Raw genomic sequence first — 25294 nt, forward strand, 5'->3', positions numbered from 1 at the left:
GCTCAACCTCACATCTGTACTCCCTTTCCCCCACTCCCTGCCACTTGTGTACATAAAAGAGTACTTGTTTTTCACCGGCACATCTGTCTCCTGAGTCTGTGTCTGAGGCTAAGCGCTAGGGGGCGCCACAGCATAAACGTCCTATAGTGTTTCCTTGGGCTGATTGGAAGCAATTGATTTGGTAATCCAAATCACACACATATGTAACGTATAAAAGTCCTGCTGTGTTTCCTAGGGCCGATTGGAAATAATTATGGTTTTGAGTTGTCTGATTTGCCCAAGTTATCCTTATCTTTGAGTGTTTCTTGGAATAAGAGGGTCGTTGAGTTTTACTTATCTCAGTGGTTGTGCACTCATCCTTCAAACATTACCATCATACCCATCATTTCTTTTTGGCCTGTGCTTCGCTGTGAGATGTGTGGTGTATGGTGATACATTTTTAAATTTTATTTTATATTTTACAATTAGTAATTAAGTATTTTATCTGCCTCTAATAAAATATATTTCAGTACGATTCTTTTTTAAATCAGTTTGCTTTATGAGCTCAATTTGATCAACTTTATTAACTTGAATTATTTTATTTGAGCTTTTGTACAGCACTTTGGTCAACTTTTTTTTTAAAAATGTGTTTTACAAATAAACGTCATGTGAAATGAGGAGACAAAAGTTTGCGTCACTCTTTGTTGTGTCACGTGACGGTTATAGATCCAAAATGGCTGCGGACAATCTCCCATCTGAGTTTGACGTTATCATTCTTGGAACAGGTAGGAAAGTGTAGTAGAGAAAGAAACATAATTGTAATAGTGCATACATAACGTGTTCTCCAGGAGAAATACTTTGGCAGCCTTGATCTATAGTTAGAAACCACGCTCCGCTATCCGTGTGTCTAGGCTAGGCTGCTAGCTAACGAAATGACTTGGCGCTGTTAACAGAGGAAAACGGATTCTTCGCTGTCGTCGCAATTGTACCATATGACACCACAAAACCAACATTTAAGCCTGATATGCGATTGCATATATCTTGTATCGAGGAGTTTAAAATGCGAGTATATTGATTTATAGACTAGTAATACATTTGTAGTAAAGTGGGCTACGTTTGGTAGTTAGTTTGAACATTTCTGCGCTGTGCATGATGTGGCTTTGGCAAGTCACTGGACAGTATTTTGAAAATCCTTTGCTAGCAATGGAAAAAGATACCAAAAGAAACCTCGTTTTCTTCTAGCCAGCTGTTTACGGATCTAGGCCAGTGACTGTGTACATGGGTGGGCCCAGTAACCGGAATTCAAAAGTGAAGCTAGAATGCTTTTGAGGGCCTCTAGTGGCTAGCTGGAGTACTATCTATCTATCTATCTATCTATCTATTTATTTGTTTGTTTGTTTGGCCACTGCGCATGCGCGTACACGTGTTCCGATTAAAATGGCCGGAAAGTCCATACAGTTCGGTTCAACATTCGAAATAAATGGACTAGACTAAAGAAATCGCTTTCAGTTATGTTTATGCTTATGATTGAGGGAAAGTGCGTTTGTATTTTAAAATATACTCCAGGTTGGTCCCCTTTCCTCGCCTTCTTCAGCCAGTGGTCCCGTGTGTGATGCAGATGTGACGCACTTCCCAGTTGTTACAGGAAGTTGTTGAAAAGAGTATTGAGACCATTGAGCTCTAATGCTGGGCTTTTTCTGGGAAATAAGTTTTTGGTCATGGCAACAGCTTGTGTATATCAGCCTCAGTTTGGAGGTTTCAATTTTGAAAACTGTAAGAGGAGAATAATAAAGTACAGACCCTTGGTATATTTTACTTCTGTGATATTTTTAAATTGTTAATTTTTGGATTATACTTCATTTTTGTGTCTACTGCCTCAGAGTAAATATATATGCTATATTTGCTGTATGGATATGGTATCAGAAAACAATTTTATTTATAAGCAGTAGCCATATGTACCCATAGGGTATCTATTTTATTACCCTTATGTTGCTCGTTTTAATGTCTAAGCAGGCTCACTGTGCTGATTGTACAACTAGCAAACCAATATGCATGATGCTAATTTTAACAAGAATTTTAAATTTTGTTTTGAGAATTGTAGTTGGTTTTAGTCACATTTCAGTCTTTTTTTGGGCTACTTTACAGTTTACCATACTGTGTATTCAGACATGTCATGCGGTATATGAGAACCATGAATCATCACTTCTCTTTGTATTCATGCATGGGTTAAGGTTGGGTTAGGATTAGTTCCTTCACATAGTTCCAGCGGTATGGTAAGGTGTAAATTCCCCATTTTTTTTGTTTTATTTTAAGATTCAGTCAATGGAATCCAATTTTAGTTTTGGTCATAATTTTCCCATGATAGTTTCATGGTACTGTAATCAGGGATGATTTTCTGCAATTGCAGTAGGCTATTGGTTGTCCAAAATGGAACTGCCATTCTGAACTGGAAAACAGGTTTTTTTTGGCATCCAGTTTCAAAACATGAGAAATTCAGTCCATGTAGCTATACAGTGAGGGTTTTAAATTTATTTTTTTACTTTTTTGCCAGAAAGAAATTGAATCTCTGTGTAAACTGGGTTAGCAACAAACTATCAACGTCCCATCATGTTGTAAATGATGCAAGGGCTTATGTACAATGGTGTTAAATCCACATCTGCATGTCCAATTTGAATATTTGTTGAAATTCACAATTTTTATAGTAATTATTCAAGAGTTCCATCAATAAAGTTCCCACAAAACTAGTTCAATAACCTCAATCCGGCCATGTTATTGTTTTTACAAAATTCCAGGGAAGCAGAGTACAGCAGATGTATGTAAAAATAACCACATCATAATATTTAATTATAGATTCTTAGACTTTGGATTCCTTGAAATTGGAGAAATAGTGATCAAATACCTCAATAAAATAAATATCTGTGGTGAATCTTCATTTCATGCAAATATTCATTGTATTTTTCTTTTGTATGGTACACATTAGCCATCACAAACGTGGTAAAATATTTCGTGGGAATTTTATGACCGTGCCGAACTCAGTTTTTCATTCACAATGTGATTGTCACCCTTATCATGTCCAACTTAGTTTTTTTGGGGGGGGTTCATTTCTTTAAGTTAACTTATATTTCAAGTTTTACTGGTTTAATCACGATTTAATTTAATTTGCCCCAGAAGATTTGAATTTGGGTGAGTCTAATTCTTAAAACTGCAAATCAGGTAATGGGTTATAACAACACATGCATCATAATGGGGTATTGGATAGTTTTTACAGGACTTAAAGGGATCCTCTAGCATATTTATTCTCAAACTTATTTTAAGTAAAAGTAGTCCCAAATTTAAAAAAAAATCAAACTTTCATTTTCAGAGACCAAATAGTGTTTGAGGAAAAAAAAATATTTTTTTTCTTTAAAACTCCAGATGGGCTTCCTGTGGTGGTTACGTACGTGATGACGTCAGGTAGCGGTTGCTTGGAACAACTCAGCTGTTTATATTCTCTGTTTACATCATAGTTTTAGAAGTATTTTGCCAAATTTATCACTTTTTAAATAAGTATGCCTCATTGTGTATGCCAAAGCTCGATCCTTTTCAGTTTGGGGGAATTGAAAACTCGTCCACAACGCATTGCTTGATAGATCTTCATAATTGGCTTGCTGCTGTTGACAAGCCCTGTACTGCCATTCGTTCCTGCTTGATAGATTTTTCTAAAGCGTTTGATAGGATTGATCACAACGTCTTAATTGGTAAACTACGACTGTTGGATGTTCCTCCAGTTCTTCTCAATTGGTGTTCTAGTTTTTTAAAGAACTGAAAACAACGCGTTATTATTGACGACTGTCGTTCTGATTGGCTTCCGGTGACTGGAGGAGTACCTCAAGGAACAAAATTGGGTCTCTTATTTTTCCTACTGATGATTAATGACATGTCCTGCAGAGTCCCTATATATAAATATATTGATGATTGTACCGTCTTCGAAATCATCTTGCCATCAGGAACATCTACATTTCAAGAGGAACTAGACAGCATTCAACAATGGTCCATCGATAATGGAATGCGCATTAACTTCAAGAAAACTAAAGAATTGATTGTTTCCTTTTCTAAGTCGACACCTCATTTTCAACCCCTTCAACTAGATGGTAACAACCTTGAAACTGTGAATGAAACAAAGCTCTTAGGCATGTGGCTGTCATCAGACCTCAAATGGAACACTCACATCAAATTTATATGCACGGAAGCAAGCAAGCGTCTCTACGCCTTGAGAACATTAAAATGTAGTGGCGTTTGCTTAGATGATCTCCGTCATGTGTATTGCAGTTTTGTTCGCCCCATCGTTGAGTATGCTTGTCCAGTATGGCACTCGTCACTGCCATCTTATCTGCAAGATCGTATAGAACAAGTCCAACGAAGAGCCACCAAAATCATTTTGCCTGGACCAAACTACAACAAACGATTGGATAAATTAAATCTACCCAAGTTGAACGACAGATACGAATCCTTCTCGATGAATTTTTTTTTTAAATCAATATTGAACACTGGTAACAATATAGGAACAGAGATGCCTACTAGTACGGATTGGCCGTATTTTGTACGGAAAAGTTACGTAAATACGATGTTAAGGCAAACAGTGTTATTCTGTACGGAATTATTATAAAGTCTTAAATTCCAGTGAGTTGTTTTTAAATGTCCAAGCGACTTTTTCAATCCATGCGCGATTCACGGCTAGGCTATTCAGGGGTTTTTCTAGAAAAAAGTAGTATGAGGGAGCACACATTCGCACGGATGCGAGGGAGCGAAGCACCCGAGGGGGCGGGGGTTCCCCCCCCTTCCGCAGTGCGAAGCCTTTGAAAAATTGAAGTTTAAATGGAACATTCTGAGGCTATCTTAGGCCAAGTTTACATTAGACCGTATCTGTCTCGTTTTCTTCGCGGATGCACTGTCCGTTTACATTAAACCGCCTGGAAACGCCGGGAAACGGGAATCCGCCAGGGTCCACGTATTCAATCTAGATTGTGTCTGGTCCGGTGCTGTGTAAACATTGAGAATACGCGGATACGCTGTGCTGAGCTCTAGCTGGCGTCGTCATTGGACACACACATGCAAACTCCTCACCTTTCGGCGAAATTCGCCGTTTTGGTCCCAAAATAGGTCACTTGTGTGAATCGTGTAGATCCGAAGAGTTTTTTTTTTTTTTGGGGGGGGTAGGCAGGCTACAACGCTATTGTTGCCAAACATTTCACTTACAAGGTTACAGCCAATCAAGATAAACAGTTACTAACACGCTTCTTTTCCATTGGAGTTCTGATCAGCTGGTGCACAACCCACTGCTGGTTGCCAGTCCTCGCTTACGAAAATTCCACAGATTCAGACCGCAAAGTCACCTTTTTATAGAGAGATCTGGCAACCTCATCTCGCGACTGAATCTGAATACCAATGGAACAGTTTCCAGCGCGCTCGGGGGTGAATAACCATGGGCGGATCTACCGGGGTGGCATATGCCACTCTAAAAGAAAGCCTTGCCACCCCTGCTGCTACCCCAGTTGGCAGCGACGAATTCAAAGAAAAATTACGGCCAATTTGACATTTACGTGCGCGAATTTCCAATGTCCGACTGCGGCGAATGCAGCACGAGATAACGCCAGAGATTGGTTGTTTTGGAAAATTGAGAGGCACGAAGCGAGGGAGCCAGGAGTTGCGAGGAAAGGAGACACGGGAGGAAAGGGGTAAAAGCTGATTAACTATCTATCAAAAAATGAAATTATAATGAATGAACAGTGCTAGTATAGTTGCGATGCTGATTTTGAGAGGATAAAAATCAGGTTGGAGAAGGTTATTTAGCTAACTATACATGTAAGGCAAAAAAAAAGTGTGTTTCCGGTAACCCGACCGATCGAGAATTTCCGCGTCGAAATTGCCGACCGTAAAGTTTTTATTACAAATTTCCCTCGATATTTTAGTGTAAGTGGCGTTAGTTTGTCATAATTTTTTGTTTCAACGCATTCAAGTTGTGAAAGAAACGATAAAAAGTAAAATGTTTTGCCACTTCTATCAGCCCTCCTGGCTGTAATGCAAATTGCTTCCTCTTCAGTATACAAGTGCACTTCCATGGCAGGGAAAAACACTACATTTTGCCGCCTATGTAGTCCCCTATTTATACAAATAGGAGTCATTCAGGATTCAGCCATGTTTTTGCTCCGTGTTTTTGCTCGACCCAAGTTCTACAGTAGGCTAGGCGAGGCCGTCTGCTTTTAATGGAAGTAGCCTAGCCTAGGACGTTAAACCATATTTTCACGTTATTTCTTGATAAGGTGTTTTCACATTATCACATGAAAATATCATGAAATTACGTGTTATGTTATTACATGATAAATATATTGTAAAAACGTGATAACTCTGTTAACAATATCTTTTCACGTAATTACTTGAGTCTAAGCCAATTTTTTTTTTTTGAGTGTGGCAGCAATACGCTTCCGCAGATCATAACTCGAACTCTTGCGATATTTTTTTTATTCGTTTAAAGATTTAAAACACTTATTTTATTATGATGTGTGGTATAAAGGATTCTGTGCCAAAATACTATTTTGTAAGATGTTTACTTGTGTTAATTTTTTCGAACAAAATAAAACAAATTAAGAAAAAAAATTTCCTACCTACCGACCTTATTTTAGTATTTCATGTTACCTGAAACACACTTTTTTTTTTTTTTTTTGGCCTAATGTTAGCTAGGTCTGACATTAGTTTTGTGTAAAGTCGGCCACAAAAGTTAATATTGATTCACCGTCTGTCAAGGAAAACATTGCTATTGGCTGAAGCTTATGATTCAAATATTGAGGATCTTAAACATGAGTTACATCAGACGAGGAGAGTACTAGACAGAAAAAAGGGGGAACAGGAGAGTCCTACCACTCTCATGGAGTTCACTGTTTTTGGACCCATACCAAGATGATGATGTTGGTTTTTTTTTAGTTGTTCAGGTTGTGTAAAATAGCGGTTGTCTTGCCTGTGAGCAGTGCATCCTGTGAACGAAGTTTTTCATCTCTCAGGCTCATAAAGACTTATTTGCGGTCGACTATGACAGAAAAGAGACTATCAAGTTTGGCTGTACTCAGCATTGAATCAAAGCGCACAAAAGCATTAGATCTTGATAAATTTGTGAAGCGTTTTGCTGAGCAACATGGAAATCTTGCATTCAGCTGTTGTAGGCATGACAAGTTCATGTTATGCTCACTGGTGAGCCTTTACAAAGCGTGAGGAAAAAAAACTATAAAATGTGACACTGGTGTAAATGGTTTAAATCATGCTGAACTTGAAGCAGTGTTGTTATTGTTGTTTTTTAGTGTCTGTTCTTTTGCAAATACAGTATAAAACTGTCCAGAAACGGTATAGACCTCATCTGAGAATGTGTGTTCTTCGTGAACAATAAAGGCATGAGATTAAGTTTATCTGTATGAGTTTGCAAATGGCAGTCTGTGCCCTTTTGTAGTGTGTACATACTATTTGTCGTCAAACTGTGATTAAATTCAGTATATATACATGTCTGTAATACGTTGCCACCCCTCAAAAATTCCTGCCCCCCTCTTGCCACCCCATAAATATTTTTCTAGATCCGCCCCTGATTTCACATAGGTGATGTCTTTAAGAAAATTGACAGACAGGGATTGGCCAGGTGTGTCCTCTGGGGTAGGTCTGTTAGATAGCACAGGCAGTAATATATACCTTTTTGTAAATAGCCCACTGTGTTGTACACAGGGGTGAAAATTAACTTCACAAAATATCAAACTTTACCGGCCACTGACAAATAAATGGTACAATTTACCGGCCACTCAACAGTAACTTATTAAGACATGTTTATGGAAAGTTATTTTGTACTGTATTAAATTCAAGATGTCACTGGTTGCAATTTTTTTTGTAACGTAGACTACGAAATGTACTTTTGCATGCGTGCTGTGTCCCCGTGCATCCTTCTCACCTTTTTCACCCCTGACCAGTTTGCATGCCTGGGACAACGTCACTGTGACATCCACCTTCCTGATTCGCTGGCGTTGGTCATGTGACGCGACTGCTGAAAAACGGCGCGGACTTCCGCCTTGTATCACCTTTCATTAAAGAGTATAAAAGTATGAAAATACTGCAAATACTGATGCAAATACTGCCCATTGTGTAGTTATGATTGTCTTTAGGCTTGCCATCCTTCCACTTGCGAGTGGTAAGTGATATGCACTGGGATCACACACAGCGGCTCAGTCCCGAATCGTGGCTCATGCACTTCACTCGCGAGCTCTGTGAGCTGCGCAGGGCCAGAGTGCGCACCCTCCAGAGGGCACTCGCTGTTCAGGGCGGAGTGATTTGGAGCGCAGGATGCCTGCGGAGCCGAGCGTATCCGTGTATTGGTGTTGCTGTGTGCACACGAATCGTGTATTGGGGTTGCTGTGTGCACACTAATCGTTTTAAAAACGTTAATCTGATGATCCGCTGATACGGTCTAATGTAAACCCCACCTTAGAGAGAAATTCTAGCACTTGCGGTCATCCTGAAACTTAAGAAAACAAGACATTATCATCAACAGTTGAACTATTGAGGAACTGTTCTGTTAGAAGTGCACAATCCTGTAAATGAAAACATGACAAATTTAAAAATATTGGCCAAACTTTTATTTACTTAAGTCTTGGATTGTACTTGCATACTTGTACACTTGTGCATGATGTGTTACAGTACTTGTAATCGCACACTAACCAGGGTTATACCACTATGACATTAACAATAACAGAGACTGTCACTGCTACCAGTAAAACAAAGACCGTTACAACAACAGTCGCCTGTTCCTTAGGCTGCCCCAACGCATCAATGCCTTGTCAAAGTCAAAGCTGTCGATGGCAGGCCCCTCAATCCTGATCCGGAGGAGATGGTTAAGGTTGGTGTTGGTCAGTGTGGACCTCAGCCTTGTTTTTACCCTTTTGAGAGTGGAGAAGGCCCTCTCACAGTCAGCTGTGTGCACAGGGATAACCACCATTCTGACATAGAGGGAGGCTATGTTTGGATATTGGCAGGCTAGTGTTGGGTTGGCAGATAGCACCTGGCACATGTCCTTTGGTGACTTCTGACAGTAACTGCCCAGGTGCTGTCTGAAGGCAATCCATTCATCCTGAAGTTCTTCCCTGTCAATGGGGGAATGGCCATCTGAGTAGAAGGTGGACAGCTTGTCCATCTCCGCCCATCCGTACTCTCCAGTCATGGAGTCTGGTAGGCAGCCAGGATCCAGCACACCAAATGCTGCCAGGAGTTCCGTTTGGGGGAACCGCTCCTCCAGGTTCTCTACAAGATTGTCGACGAAAGCACTTCGAACATGTGCAAATTCCTCCCGCTGCCGGTCAGAGACTAGGATGTCTTGACCATCCAGCCGTCCCCCTGGGCCCAGGTCCACATCCAGGTCGGCCAGCCGTCCACCTTCAAGTGGCTGATCCCTGGCCAGCTGCATCACCTGCTTTTTTGTCTCCACTGCCTTGTGGATTTCTGTCAGGTCAAGCTTTTTTTGCTGGAAACACTTGCTGAGGGCTGACAGATGAGGAAGAACATCACACAGCAGGTAGAGGGTTGCTATGGTCTTGTACGTATGTAGCCAGCTCCAGAGAGCTTTGGCCATAGCAACCCCCTTACCCGTCTCCTGATTGAGATGTACCAGAACGCTACGCAGTGATCTATAAAGGGCTTTTGTCGGAGCATCATGGGACAGCCACCTCACGTCCTTTGCTTGGTTCAACTTCAACTCCATGTCCTGGAGGATGTTCTGTAAGAATAATTCAATAAACGTTGTAATGATGAACAAGTTACAACTGCTTTGAAACAGTAAAACAATACTTTATTGCAGTTTCCAGGACACATGGCTCTTGTAAAAATGAATATGGTTTACCTGTATCTCTTTCAGGCCTTCCGATCGAACTGCACTGCCGTTGTAGTAGAGGTACAGGCTCATGAGGTTCGGCTTGAAGATGTTGCCAATGTATTTCACCTTGTTACCAGCTTGTCCGACGGCAAGGGCCAGTCTGTGTGCAATGCAGTGGATACTTACTATCTTTGCATTGTCCTCCTTAAGCTGTGTGGCAACACCACTTCGATTTCCTGTAGAGGAAATAAAATAAATTGTTTGCTTTTATTAGCTGATACGTAACCCAGTAGGGGCTAGGTTTTGATTTTTGTGTCTTTGTAGATATACTTCATTTAGATAACAAATGTGTTTAAAACTCACCTATCATACATGCTGCTCCATCTGAGCCAAAACCAGCCACCTTCTGGATGGACAGATCATTTTCCTCCATGTAGTAACTGAGGGCAGCTTTGACAGTGTCGGCCTTTCCATCTTTTAACGCCACAACCTTCAGAAAGTTGGCCTGAAACTTGCCATCACCATTGATACACCTCCAACAGATAATACTGTTACATGTGATCAGCTAGAACAAATATGGAATGTTGCATGACATTTTACTGTATGTAACACTGTCACATATTACATGTATAAGTAATTTACATTCAACGTGTACCTGCAGTATAGGACCAGCTCATTGGTTGTCGAGATGTCCACCGTTTCGTCGCACATCAGTCCCAGGAATGGGCTGCCTCTGATGGTGGTCAGCTGGTCCTCCTCCAACTGAGTGCCAAGGACACTCAAGAATTCATCTACAACTTTGCTGCTGGTGTATGTGGCATTTCCACCAACATTCAGCCGGTTGAACACCTCACAACCTGTCACGAAAGTCATGAAAAAGGCCATAATTAGCAGTGTTGAAATTATAACAAAGTTTTTTAGGCACAATTTTTTTGAAGAATTAATTTACTCAAAGTAAGGGTACTCCTTACCTAACTCGGTGGTCGCAAACTTCACCAAGTCCTTGAAATTGGTGTGGTGAGGTATTTCCTTTTTTGCTAGGTGATAGACCACCTTCAGTGCTGCCTTCACGGCTTCTTGATTCAAGGAAACCTGGACAGGAAGATCAGCAGGGGAAACCATGTCAAGATAAACTCAAATTAAACCAAGAAAACATGTGCAAGGAGAGAAATTATATTTTGAGATTTGTTGAACACTGACATGAAGACTTTTTACTTACAGTGTTTGCCATGGCTTGGCCAATGCCTCCATTCATCTCTGCGGCAATGCGGGCATTTTCTGTCGCCTGCGCCGTTCGATGTTGTTTGGATTTTGCATGATCCCACGCCTTGTCAACCCGCAAGCTGGTGCAGGGGATCTTGCTCCAGATATATTCCCCATTTTGTTGGCGCTGGTTGTGCCGCTTACAAATGCGGCACATCATCCCTGTTTTATTGTTGACAGGATAAAGCCAGGGGTATCCCTTCTCCCATGCCTCCTGGTATCCAACCAGATGTCCTGAGTTCTTTTTCTTGGGCCTTCGTTTCATATTGGTAAAAAGAAAAAAAAAATCAGCTTCATCGTAGACCCCATTATATCGGGTCTTCGGAGTCTCAGTTTATGTTACTATGTATAAGTTGAAAACAAACCAAAAAATGGACATAGCTTCACTGTAGACCTGGGGTCTTTGTCTATTTTGTCAACATTGGAAATTTAAATAACACTTTGACACAAACTAAAAACAATACTCAATTCAAATTACACACAACTACTAATTCCTCATTATTCAAATTGTGACTTACTCTACTATGATTGAAATTGAAATTTATATTTAGAATTCAGATGCATTCAAGTTGCACAGAAATAAACATTCATTAGAGAAATCTGATGTTTTCTTATACTTAGAGTTAGTTGTTCATAATGAATGAAAAAAATAATTCCAGAATTATTTTCTCTAAAAGGAAACTGTTATAAATAAAGTATATTTTGTAAAGTTGGAATCTAACTCAATTAACATAAACTTTTAAAGTTTGAGACCATGCAAAAAAAGTATTAAAAAATACATACTTGAACTTTTCCAGGAACTTGGCCCTTTTCTCATTTTGCTTCTCCATTGAACACTCGGTGCTTTCATCCGAACAAGACACCTGGTCTTCATTCGTCGCTGATTCTGCGCCGCCGTCAAAGCGCTCGGTTGACGCGTCCTTCAATGTGGACCCGGACCTGTCGGCATGGACCGATCCCTTGATTGTCGCGACCTCGCTATTGGAAACATCTTTATCCGCTTTGTGACCGAAAAAAGAAGTCGTCATCTTCTGCCCCGGACATTCTTTAGCTTTCTTCTGTTTTGTGCCACGGGATGACATCTTTAAATGCCCAAGCATAAACCAAAATAACTCGCAATCATAAGCGCCCGTGCTAGTGGGTGAAAGGTCATTCAATCTCGAGAAATCACGCTCTACAAGTCAGCTGACCTTACATTATACCCATAGACATCAAATCTCGCGAGAACAGAAAACAACATGGCAACTCGGTCGGGGAAACTCCGATTCAGATCGTTTTTGCACCGTTAAACTTTTGGATCGGAATATTTTTGGAGTAATTATAACTCATTTGGGGAACAGACACATTGTTAAGTGGTGGTACTGGGATTTTTCACGGAGAAAAGATCGTTTTGAGAAATATTGTATGTTGTACGGCAGCATGTAAGTACACAGCCCAAGTGTGACTTGGGTTAAATCGGCATTCCGGTAAGAGGGCGCAAGCCGGGAGTATGAGGGCGCAGCGCCCCTGTTCCCTTATTTAGAAAAAAACCCTGCTATTTATTTTTACGACAACCACACATGCTGTGTGTGACATGCGCAGATTCCGCACATGCTGTGTGTGACATGCGCAGATTCCGCACATTTGTTCGCGCTATTTTCGATACGGTAGAATGGCCGTGCATTACACCCAGTCAAAAGGGCAATGGATATGCGCACTGCAAACTGTGTAGAACTGACATTAACCTCACTCATGGTGGTCGCGATGACTGCAGGCGACATGTCAACTACAAAAAAAACATATGGAGTATGCTGAAATGGCGAGTCAGGCGGAAAGTAAATCTGGGGGTATCCAGCAGTTTTTTACGAAATCTGTGGATGAAAAGACACGGAACGTGACACGTGCTGAAGCGGTGATGGTTGACCTGTGCTTGGAGTTGAACTTGCCAATTAGTGCCATGAAATGTGAGCTAAACTTATTCAGTTTCTTTTTACATGTATGATTTTTATTCACTGAAATATCAAACACTGGCTGTACTTCTTTAATTCAAAGTCTTTTCAGTGTTGCAAGTACAAATGTACATGTAGTATGATCAAAAACAGAATTTTATGACTAGTGCTGTTGGGATTGTGGCAAAAAATTGATCATTCCACTGTTTTAAATACAATTATGAATGTCATTTTATTCAGTGTCTCTTCTGAAGCATTATGCTGAAGTATTTATATATTGGGACATTAAGATAACAATGTCGGACTCTCTTTGGCATGAAATAAGAATTTTTTTTAAAAATTTTATTAGAATCCGTTAACAGGTAGAACATTTTGCCAGGCAATATAATATAATACTTTTGAGGAGTTGCATTCAATACCAATGATTGGTAGTCAACCGTAATGTCTGCAAACAGGGAACACTATTGTATTTATAAAAATGTGATATATTGTATGCTCTAGAAATTTGTTGAGTGGAAATTCAGTTGAGATGGCTGCTCGCGTATTGTTTATTCAATTCACACAAAACAGTTCTTTTTAATAATTTAAATGTTAAACATATTGGTATATATACCTTTTTATAATGGAAATGTGCATAAATTAATGTTACTGAAAGTCATTCCAAAATACTGAAAAATGTTTTCAAGAATACTGAAATTCAAAATTTGGGGTAGGCATCTCTGTAGGAAGACTCTTGCCTAATAAAAATGCAAGTAAATACTCATTACCTAACGAGAACTTTCAACCTGTATAGTTGTAAGACGAAAAGATTTATGACAAGCTTTTTACCTAATCAATTGAGCAAATGGGATGCCGTCTTCTAATGAATTGTCACAGTTTTAAGTGTATTATATATCTTTTATTTATTATATTGTAAATTCAAGTTTTTCAATTTTAATTGCAATTTGAATAAAGTCACCAGAGAATTGTGTAGCGTATAAATACCACAAGGATGCCAAAAAGAAAGCACAAGCTGGAATTAGACTGCATTTCCACAGAGAAAATATAAAGTGTGCTTGCTTAGCTGGAGCAGAGGGTCACTGGCAGAAACTGGTCAGACATGAGACCTCATGCTGCAAAATCTCTCTTACATGATTTACACAAAGTGTGTGTGTGTCAGTGTGTATAGCTGCATGCTCTAAAATCTCAGTTTAAACTGGCTCAACTCACAGTGCGACATGACCATTTGCGCTTAAATCTTTTATTTAAACCCATTTTTCAAGTGATCAGAAATATTGGATCACGTGACTGGGTGTTTCTTGGTGTCTCTTATTAGACTGATTTGCTTAAGCCCACCGCACACCTTCCCGATTCACTTATGATTTTGTCGGGCCGATTAAATCGCTTGCAAATCATAAATGTGTTCGGGGGCACCTCGTAGCTGATTTCATCAGTTCTCGGTTCAGATCAAACTGGTCTTGATATTTTCGGACACGATCTCCTCGTATGCAACACAATCGGTAGTGTGTGCATTGTTACTATGATCTCATCGGTTGCGATAATTTTAAACAGCCAATTGGAGTGCCAGGATTGATGACACGTGGAGTGTGTGTGTATGTATGTGTGCGCGTGTGTGTGTATCTCTCTCTCTCTCTCTCTCTCTCTCTCTCTCTCTCTCTCATATATATAATACACTACCGTTCAAAGTTTGGGGTCACCCAGACAATTTTGTGTTTTCCATGAAAAGTCACACTTTTATTTACCACCATAAGTTGTAAAATCAAAAGAAAATATAGTCAAGACATTTTTCTGGCCATTTTGAGCATTTAATCGACCCCACAAATGTGATGCTCCAGAAACTCAATCTGCTCAAAGGAAGGTCAGTTGTATAGCTTCTCTAAAGAGCTAAACTGTTTTCAGCTGTGCTAACATGATTGTACAAGGGTTTTCTAATCATCCATTAGCTTTCTGAGGCAATGAGCAAACACATTGTACTAGGGCTGCACGATATCAGAAAAATATGCGATATTCGATAACATGACTGAATATCTCGATATCGATATGTATCACGATAATTAAATATATAATGTTTTTCTTACCTCTACTCGCCGTTCTGCCCTGTATCTAGCATTTAAAAAAAACACCCAATGCATCGCTTCCATTCCAACATTATTTTTTATTGGAAAAACATGGCTACACCTTCAATGGTGTCCATCAATCATCTTTAAATCTCTTAATTTTTGTGAGCGCAGCAGAAAATGTCTTAAGTTGAAGTAAACAAAAAACTGAAAACTACATTACATTAACATAAAGCATTTAAAATGGCAATTTCAGCGGCTCCCGGGAGATGAAGGTGAGCGACACAGATTCACCATAAACTCAAACACAATCTGTTAATAACACATGCGGGTGAGAGAGCAGTGGTGTGTGTGTGAGAGAGAGAGAGAGTGAGAGCGGTAGTGTGTGTGAGTGAGAGAGAGCGCGGTTTTATGTTTTTATGCTTCTGTACAGCAGTGTTTGTCCCAGTGAGCCGCCCCACCACTGTTTTACAGGTACATGTCTTGCAAAGTACCTGAGTTTGCAGTACATCACCCCTCCTGAATCCAAAGTACTTCCAAATAGCAGACGTGCATTTTTTTTTTTTGGAAACCAGTTCCTCACCACACTTGCTCCCGCCTTCCGCCATCACCACGAGGCTTTTACTTGTTTTGCAGTAGGGGGCGGAGTTATCCCGCGGCGCTTGTTAATATTCAAATGTGATTGGACGGCACAGAAAAATGTGCCTTTTATCGAAATTTAAGTAATTTTTGCGGTATGTGTATCGCAAACTATGATATCGCGATATCTATACTTTTTCGATATATTGTGCAGCCCTACATTGTACCATTAGAACACTGGAGTGATAGTTGCTGGAAATGGGCCTCTATACACCTATGTAGATATTGCACCAAAAACCAGACATTTGCAGCTAGAATAGTCATTTACCACATTAGCAATGTATAGAGTGTATTTCTGATTAGTTTAAAGTGATCTTCATTGAAAAGAACAGTGCTTTTCTTTCAAAAATAAGGAACTTTCAAAGTGATCCCAAACTTTTGAACGGTTGTGTGTATATATTTATATATATATCGGCCTATGTTAAATGAACGCAAGTATATTGTGATGCGTAAGGATATTGTAATCATCTTAAAGTCTTATATCAACATTTTCTTATTTCATTACCGTGGCTCATTATTTGGTTTAAGTCAAACACTGCATGCTCAGGGGTGAAAGTAACTTTTATTTCTTGCCGGTACTATTATTTTGAGCCATAGTGCACGCGCACAGCGTACGCCGAAAAATACACCTAATTATTTATTATTGTCTACTTATCAAGCATTCACTAGGACTTCTTATCACTCAGTAGTACTAGTATAGTACTTTATCACACTATCACTCTTTTTCATCCACCTGTATCAGTTTTTGATTATAAATAAATTGCAAACACATTATTTCAACAACACAATCATTTTAATTACATTTTTTTTAGCTGAACAGTTGAAAACTAACTTTTCATTTTGGACATTGGACACAGAACAGTGTAACAGAACAGAAAAGTGAAAATTACTTTGATTATTACCAGCTGCGCACGTTATAGCACAAGATCTGGTTAAGCCGTACGCGCGCTGTAGCTCGCTCGTTGTTTGTCCAGCAAAACACTGCACATGGAATAGAAGAGGCTGGATGCAGTGTTGCCAGATTGGACGGTTTTAAGTGCATTTTGGCAGGTTTTGAACATATTTTGGGCTGGAAACCGTCAGCAGTATCTGGCAACACTGGCTGGATTCTGGGCGCTGCCGGGAGCTGGGGTGGAAACTGTCGTACGCTCAGCTGGGAAACACTTGCCAGTCATAACCAGACGGTCGTAAAGTCGATCGGTCATAAGTCGCATAGGTCGGAAGTCGACAACTACCTGCATTTACCTAACACTCAATGTTTCTTTTGTTGTGTTTAATAAGAATAAAGATAGTATCTTGCTTTATCTGGCTTCCACTGTGGAAAATCTTTTTTGATTACAGTTCAAATGCTTTTGTAAAATTGATTTTCATATAAAATAACTACATTGTGAAGAATTAAAGCCCCTCCTTCACAGATGAGTGAAAATATTGAATAAATTTCCTCTTTTTTGATTGCTTGGGTTAAAAATGCCAAGTTATGATGGCTGAATTAATTATTCACTTAAATATGAATAATATGAAACATTTTGGGTATTTGATATGGCGAAATGGGACACAATGGAAAAATCAAGAACATACCGGAAAGATGAGAATAACGGCAGTGGTAAAAGAACAGCGACTTTACCGGCTGAAGGTCACGCGGGTCTCTGCTGCGGCGCGCGAGCAACGGGACATCACTACCGCACCGGATGGAGTGCAAGGCGTGGGCGGGGCAAAATAACTGCCTGTAGATTCTATCAAAAGTTCGATCTAAATTGACCATGGTTGCAAAATATTGGCCAAAAATACGCAAACACTACGAAATATGAAAGCAAGATGAAAGAGAAACATTCTATTGCCTTATACCGCAAGACTAAAACAAAACTGTCAAAACTCACCTTTTCAGTGATAACGTCTGAACAGATCACCCGCGTAACACAAAGACCACAAATGGAAGCATGATCAACTTCTAACTGTTGGAGTGGAAAATTCCATTCTACACATGCAAATTGTTAATGTGTGTCCTTCCCTGCACACAAATAACATGCTATGGTAAAAAAAATAGACCACAACTCATTTTATAGCTTAGAAATTCATACAAGACCAGCTACCATTGTAACATATTCTGTAAGAAACGTATTCTATACCTAACTTTCAGCTTTCATTTAAAAAAACAAAATCGCAGATTTATAGCTAAATTTTTTATATGGCGTAGTTATTTTAAGTTACTACTTTCGGTGAGCTAGTGACTTTGACCCTGAGGCTTTCCGTTTAGATCAAAACACACGATTGTATTGGTTTTGGGTATGCGGAAAATGGAGTTACAACGGTGATCAAATATTTTGTATGATGTTTAATTATGGTTATGATTATTCTGTGAGCGCACCAATCCTTAGGCGCATAAAGTTGCAACTTAAAATGCAATTAGTGATAACTGTAGACTTTTCAGTGGGCTACAGCCTTTTTAAGGGAATGCGATGTAGTCAACCATTTATTATGTCCCAGATCAAGCCGCCATTTTTCCACAAATTTGCAGAATTTTTGCCAAATTCTGAATATTCACATCAAAGATTTAGTTTTATCTGTATTATTTCTTTCATCATTTTATTTCAAATTAAAACCAACATCACCATTCAAAACCGTGTAGTTTATTGACTGAGTATATTTAGTGGGGTACCCCCACAGTACCCAGTTTCTGAGACAGACCCATATATAACATGTGATACTGTATCTTGAACATGTGACCATCTATTCGGGCTGAACGTGTACGATGTCTCACAAATGTGTGCGGGGAATTTTGAACCGATCAAATCGGGCCTGTATACTCGTAACCGATCGCCTGACACACAAAGCCCTGATGAAATCAGGAAGGTGTGCGCTGGGCTTTAAACAATTAATAGCACTGAATGTATACTCTTGGTTTGAGCACTGTTTTTTGCCTATGAAGATTGCATTTGTTATTAAAAAGGATAATCCAGCATGCTGTATATGGTAGAAAAGCAAGCTGTTTTTGAAGCTGAAAAGAGGGTAGATCAAGCATTGGGTATAGCCAGTACAACAATCTGGAATATCCTGAATGAAATGTCACCTCAGGCTTGCTCATCAGAGATAGATACATTTATTAGGGCTAAAATTGGTTCATATCTTTTTAGTCTTTATTTTTCTGTGAAGCTGCTTTGCGACAATGTTTGTTGTTAAAAGCGCGTCACAAGTAAACTGACTTGACTTGAAAAAGAAAGTATCTTGGTGGTTTCTAACAACCAGACTTTAAACAAGGAAAATGACAGCAGTTGATGACAATGTGAGATTTGTGAAGAAAAACTCCAAAACAAGTCGGTGAGCAACAACCTCCACAAGGCAGGGGTGAAGGCATCATAATTCATCATTCAAAGAAAAAGTTAAGAACAGAAATGAAGAGGAAATATACCCACAAAAGTTCTGGAACCAAGATTCACCTTGACCAAGATGAAGGAAAGCCCAAAGTGTGAAGAAAGAGAGCAAATCTGCTCATTATCCAGTCAGACGGACCCATCAGTGAAGCACAGTGGAGGTAGTACCATGGCTGGGGTTTGCCATGTAACTCATGATTGTAGCAGCAGAATGATTTCAGAAGTCGGGAGAAACATTCTTCCTGCCAATTTTCAGAGAAATTCATCATGCAGCAGGACAGTGGCCCAAAACACACTGCCAACACAGCAAAGAATTTCATCAGAGTTAAAAAGTGGAAGGTGTTAGACTGGTCAAGACAATCGCCAGACTTTAACACAAGTGAGCATGCATTTCACCTCCTGAAAATGAGATGGAAGGGTGAAACACCCCTAAAACAAACAACTGAAAGAAGCTGTGGTACAAGCCTGGAAAAGACTCAGTTTGATGTTGCCATTGGATTGCTGGCTTGATGCAGTTATTGCAAGTAAGGGACATGCAACTAGACATTTGAGTCTTCTCTTCTAATTCTTTGGCCTCATTTTGCATCAAATTTGCTTCAGAAACAAAAGGGTCACTGTCCTGAAAACATTAAAATAGTTATCCAGGGGTGGGGTGTTTTGGTTTCTAGGCTGAGAAGAGTTTAGAGCTGGATCACTCATTGGTTAGGACTTCGTTGTTGGGACAGAAGGCCATGGTGGTGTACGTATATGTAGGAAGTGACATGAATTCACCAATCAGATTTTGATTTATAGTGGGAGGGATCAAAAATTTATTGCAGTAGTGTTGGTGAATGCTAATAAAGTGGTAAAGCCAGTGCTATCGAGAGCAAGTAGCACAGGTTAACGATTGAGAAGCTAATATTTCTGTCTCCAGACTCTTCTTCCATGCAGGCTTGCCACAGTATTTTTCAGTCATACTTAAGGTTTCATTTCCCTATGTAATTTACTGAGTTACTTTTAAAATCAACATAGACAGTGACACACAACAGAGCTACCTCGCACCCTGCTGATAATCCCTTGCAAAATCCTTTGCCCTGTTGCTTTTTTGGTGTGTCTGGCTAAGGCTACATCCACACGACAACGGCAACGAGATGTTATTTAAAAATATATCGCGTCCAAATGGGCAACAATCAGTAAAATATCAGGTCCATATGGCAAGGCAACGCTTGCTGAAAACGATGCAATACACATGCCACACCTCTAGGGGCGCTGTAAGACGGTCCCTTCGGAGACACCAGAACAATAGAAGTAAGGACGTATGCGCATAAACTATTATGCACGAGACTTCATATTAGCCACAAAGTCAGGAAAATCTGTTTGTAAAATTACATTATAATGACCAAATACAATGAAAAGTATTTTTCCAGTCTCACCTGTGAAAGGTAATCCCATGTGATCTCGTTTGGACGGCAAACCTGTTGGTACAGTTAAACGCAGCTAATCTTTATTCTCCGCTTTGACCTCTCCAAAATGGCGGCGAGGATGACGTATGATTCTACGCGGAAGGCGGCGTCTTTAATGGTCCGGAATAAATTGAATGATACACGTTGATGGATTATTTTGTTGTTTCTCACCTGTGAAAGGTAATCCCATATGATCTCGTTTGGACGGTAAACCTGTTGGTACAGTTAAACGCAGCACATGAATCTTTATTCTCCGCTTTGACCTCTCCAAAATGGCGGCGAGGATGACGTATGATTCTACGCGGAAGGCGGCGTCTTTAATGGTCCGGAATAAATTGAATGATACACGTTGATGGATTATTTTGTTGTTTCTCACCTGTGAAAGGTAATCCCATATGATCTCGTTTGGACGGTAAACCTGTTGGTACAGTTAAACGCAGCACATGAATCTTTATTCTCCGCTTTGACCTATCCAATATGGCGACGAGGATGACGTATGATTCTACGCGGAAGGCGGCGTCTTTAATGGTCCGGAATAAATTGAATGATACACGTTGATGGATTAATTTCTTCTACGCCCTTTTTGAGGAATGTATTGTAGGACTTAAACCCACATCTGAAGAGGTGAGATCGCTCCTTTTTTTTCCCCATTTTTGCTGGCGGGATTGACTCTGCCCTAAGGGCAGAGTCTCTCTCACTTTGCACCATTACACAATAAATATTCACAGTGAAAATATTTTGTAAGCGCGTTTCATGAACCAAGTTATAGGATTTGTTGACAACTCGCATCGAGTTCGTTACACTTCTACCCGGCGTGAAGCACTCACAGTCATGTGGTTGTGACGTCATCGTAAACAAATCCGTTCTACTCATCCAGACGACTTCACAACGGCAACGTTGCCAGATCTTTCCACTCTGGAACCCGTTCTCAAAAAGATTGCGTTTTGGGCACCCAAAACGCCGGTGCTGTGTGGACGCCAGGCCTAAACGATAAGCAATTGTATCGGAGTCACCTGAATCCGTTGCCGTGTGGACAGGGCCTAAGTTTTATCTGAGCTGAAGTCCCAGCTGTAATAGTAACGGTTCGCCACTGTTTGTAAAAATGCGTGAAGAATATCTAATGAACTCTTGGTAGCCTTTTGAGTGTTCGTGTCTTTCTCTGTCCCAGCAAACAAAGAAATACTTCTGCGCGTTGACTATTTGCATCAGCTCTGATATGTGAGGTCATGTTGTCTTGACAACCATGCAAAATTGTAAACCATATTCAACGCTCATTCTCCATCGGGTAGAGTGACATAATACATGTAGAATTAGCGATATGCTAACAATATTGCATGCTTTCAAACCAAGTGAATGATACCCGCTAGTAGGGAATAGAATACATCTTTTATTCCATCAAAAGTGTCCTGTATGTACAGTAAGTTTTTGATATTTCACTCAGATGACATCATTCAGTGTTTTTCCCACTGACTTGATACTGGGGTTGAAACTTGGTGGTCGTGTGGTTGCCAGTGGCGACTAAAAACTGACCAGGGCGACTAAAAGTTGAGATTTGGTCCCCCAAAGGGCAACTATGATTTGAGAAGTACTAAAAAAAATTACAGTATAAATTAAATAAAATGTACTCCAAGGAAGGAACTTTGCTTTACTTTACTTTCCTCAACTCTGTTCATGAATTCTAGTAAAAGATTAAACTTTTTCTAGTAAAAGTTCTAAAGTGCAAAGTTCAAAGCTGTTCATGAGTTTTCAGGTCGCTCCACGATATCCACTGCTGTGTCCAAAATCATTCGCTATATAGCGAGTTCGCTGTTTTGTAGTACTGTCCGAACGTATAGTGAAAATTATTACACCCTATATAGTGGACTCCTAGTATCCCACAATGCATCTTGAAAAGTAGTGTACAATCGATTGTCACTAACCAAGCAATATGCATTGTGGTTGCACATTTTCACAGAGCTGTAAAAGCTGTTTCATAAGGACCATTAAGTATTTTAGACAAAGTATAGCAGTAGTTTGTTTCTCCTTATGACAACGGGCACAAGAGCATTGTTGTTGTTCATCAGGCTGGAAAAGTTTACAAAACCATCTCTAAAGAGTTTGGACTCCACCAATCCATAGTCAGACAGATTGTGTACAAATGGAGGAATATCAAGACCATTGTTATCCTCTCCAGGAGTGGTCGACCAACAAAGATGTGTAATAGTCGGCGAGGTCATAAGGTGTGTAATAGTCGGCGAGGTCACAAAGGCCCCCAGGGTAACTTTTTTTTGTGAACGGATGAGACCAAAATGGAACTTTTTGGTTTAAATGAGAAGCGTTATGTTTGGAGAAAGGAAAACATTGCATTCCAGCATAAGAACCTTATCCCATCTGTGAAACATGGTGGTAGTAGTATCATGGTTTGGGGCTGTTTTGCTGCATCTGGGCCAGGACGGCTTGCCATCATTGATGGAAGAATGAATTCTGAATTATACCAGTGAATTCGAAAGGAAAATGTCAGGACATCTGTCCATGAACTGAATCTCAAGAGAAGGTGGGTCATGCAGCAAGACAACGACCTTAAGCACACAAGTTGTTCTACCAAAGAATGGTTAAAGAAGAATAAAGTTTAATGTTTTCGAATGGCCAAGTCAAAGTCCTGACCTTAATCCAATTGAAATGTTGTGGAAGGACCTGAAGTGAGCAGTTCATGTGGGGAAATCCACCAACATCCCAGAGTTGAAGCTGTTCTGTATGGAGGAATGGGCTAAAATTCCTCCAAGCTGGTGTGCAGGACTGATTTAACAGTTACCGGAAACGTTTAGCTGCAGTTATTGCTGTACAAGGGGGTCACACCAGATACTGAAAGCAAAGGTTCACATACTTTTGCCACTCACTGATATGAATATTGGATCATTTTCCTCAATAAGTAAATGACCAAGTATAATATTTTTGTCTCATTTGTTTAACTGGGTTCTCTTTATCTACTTTTAGGACTTGTGTGAAAATCTGATGATGTTTTAGGTCCTATTTATGCAAAAATATAGAAAATTCTAAAGGGTTTGCAAACTTTCAAGCACCACTGGGTGTGAAAATGACTAACATTGTAGTGTGTTGGGGGTGAATGGACGGAGGAAGAAACGCATTATAAACAGACATTCATGTACAATTAAAAACAGTAAGAGAATAGAAAACAAGCTAAAATAGAACATACGTGTGTGTGTGTAATATATAGTTCATTTTTAATTAGACCAGTGAATTAGTAACTCTAACATCGAATGCTAACAGTTTATCTTGTGTTGAAAATGTTGAAGTATCTTTAACCACTCTAACATAAACTTCATATCTTTGTGCGACCATGTAATATTCCCCTCCATCTTCTCTCATTCTCATACATTCTTACATTTTATTTATATTATATGTCATATCTCACATATCTCAGAATTTCCCTTAGGAAAAACTGGAAAAAGTAGTGGCACTTCGAGTGCAGTGAGGTACAAAGACCATGCCCCTGGACCCCCTAGGCTACATGCCGCCTGTGACGGCATAGTCTTTGCACCTTGCTGCACTCGAGAGGCCACTACTCTTTGCAGTTTTTCTAGGGAGAATTCTGATTAAAATTCTGAAATCTGAGTGTTCATTTCGTGGCTTCTGGTGACTTCTAAAGCTGATGTTTACCAGTTCAACATGGTGGGGGGGGAAGGCTATATTTTACTTATTATTTTCCTGAATTCCCACCCTCAAAACGGGGGGGGGGGGGAGTCAATACAATAGCCACTTGCAGCTCACAAGCAGTGTACTGTTCCAAAGGAGACTGCAGTCAGTGAACTGACCATTCCGATCTCTCAACTATGGTCTGCCACTGTTGTGGAGTTGTTTTCTGCAGTTTTCTTTTACACTGCAAAAAATATCTTAGCAAGTGAAAATATCTTGAAAATAGTTGAAACAATCTAGCATTTCCTATTAGAAGAGTACAAAACACCAATTCTGAGATTATTAAACCTAGTTCTAGATTGCAACCAACTTATTCCAAGATGTCTTATCAAGTTAAACTATCTGTCCATGCAGCAAGATAATTTCACTAGTATTAAGTAATTTTCTCCTCATATTCAGTTTTCATTTTTTTTGCAGTGTAGAAAAACTCTGTAATGAAGATGCAACCCGTTGGTGTTTTACTCACTCATACCTGGCTTGAAGGCTTCGAATATTCCTTGCGCATCTGATCAGTGCAGGATACCACACGCACTCAGCCAATCGGTGTGGAATACCCTTCTCTGACATCAGCTGTGAACTTGGGTCAAGTTCAGGGCCATGGGCTTGCATGGATTAGCCTCAACACCAGGCATTGCCCGAATGCCTGATTTGCCTGACCAAGACATTCAGGCAGAAATATTTTAGCGAGTTAGGCCCGTTCGGGCACACCTATGGTTGACCACCTTTAAGCACAAAAATGATTTTCGAGCGAGTGCATTAAAAAAAAAAAACAAGACTAATTAACCAGCATCCTTGCCTCCCCTGTGATCGCCATTTTGTTTTTTTTCTTCCCGATTTGTAACAGTGATTCTGATTTGGCTCGCTTCAGGTGCACGTGCATGTTCTTAAAGTGGTGCATACAGTGTTCACCATCCCCCTATCAAGTAACATCTGTGACCGGGGATTCTCAACAGTCAAAAGTGACTGGAGATCGTGCGTGGTGTGTGTGTAGGTACGTACGCTAAGAAAAGACAGCTAAAACAATTTTTTACCAGAACCCTGCCTGGTTTCATTC

General features: G+C 40.0%; 1 protein-coding gene across 3 annotated transcripts in view; it reads left to right on the forward strand.

Moving 5' to 3' along the window:
- Positions 1-692: 692 nt before the first annotated feature.
- Positions 693-25294, forward strand: part of chm (CHM Rab escort protein) — a 377848-nt gene continuing 353246 nt past the window's right edge. For all 3 annotated transcript variants that reach the window (XM_060935797.1, XM_060935798.1, XM_060935799.1), the window contains exon 1: positions 693-764. In XM_060935797.1, the coding sequence (XP_060791780.1) occupies positions 713-764 (52 nt within the window). In that variant the 5' untranslated portion in view covers positions 693-712. The remainder of the gene's footprint in view (positions 765-25294) is intronic.

This window comes from Neoarius graeffei, chromosome 12, assembly GCF_027579695.1.
Source record: "Neoarius graeffei isolate fNeoGra1 chromosome 12, fNeoGra1.pri, whole genome shotgun sequence".
Lineage (NCBI taxonomy): Eukaryota > Metazoa > Chordata > Actinopteri > Siluriformes > Ariidae > Neoarius > Neoarius graeffei.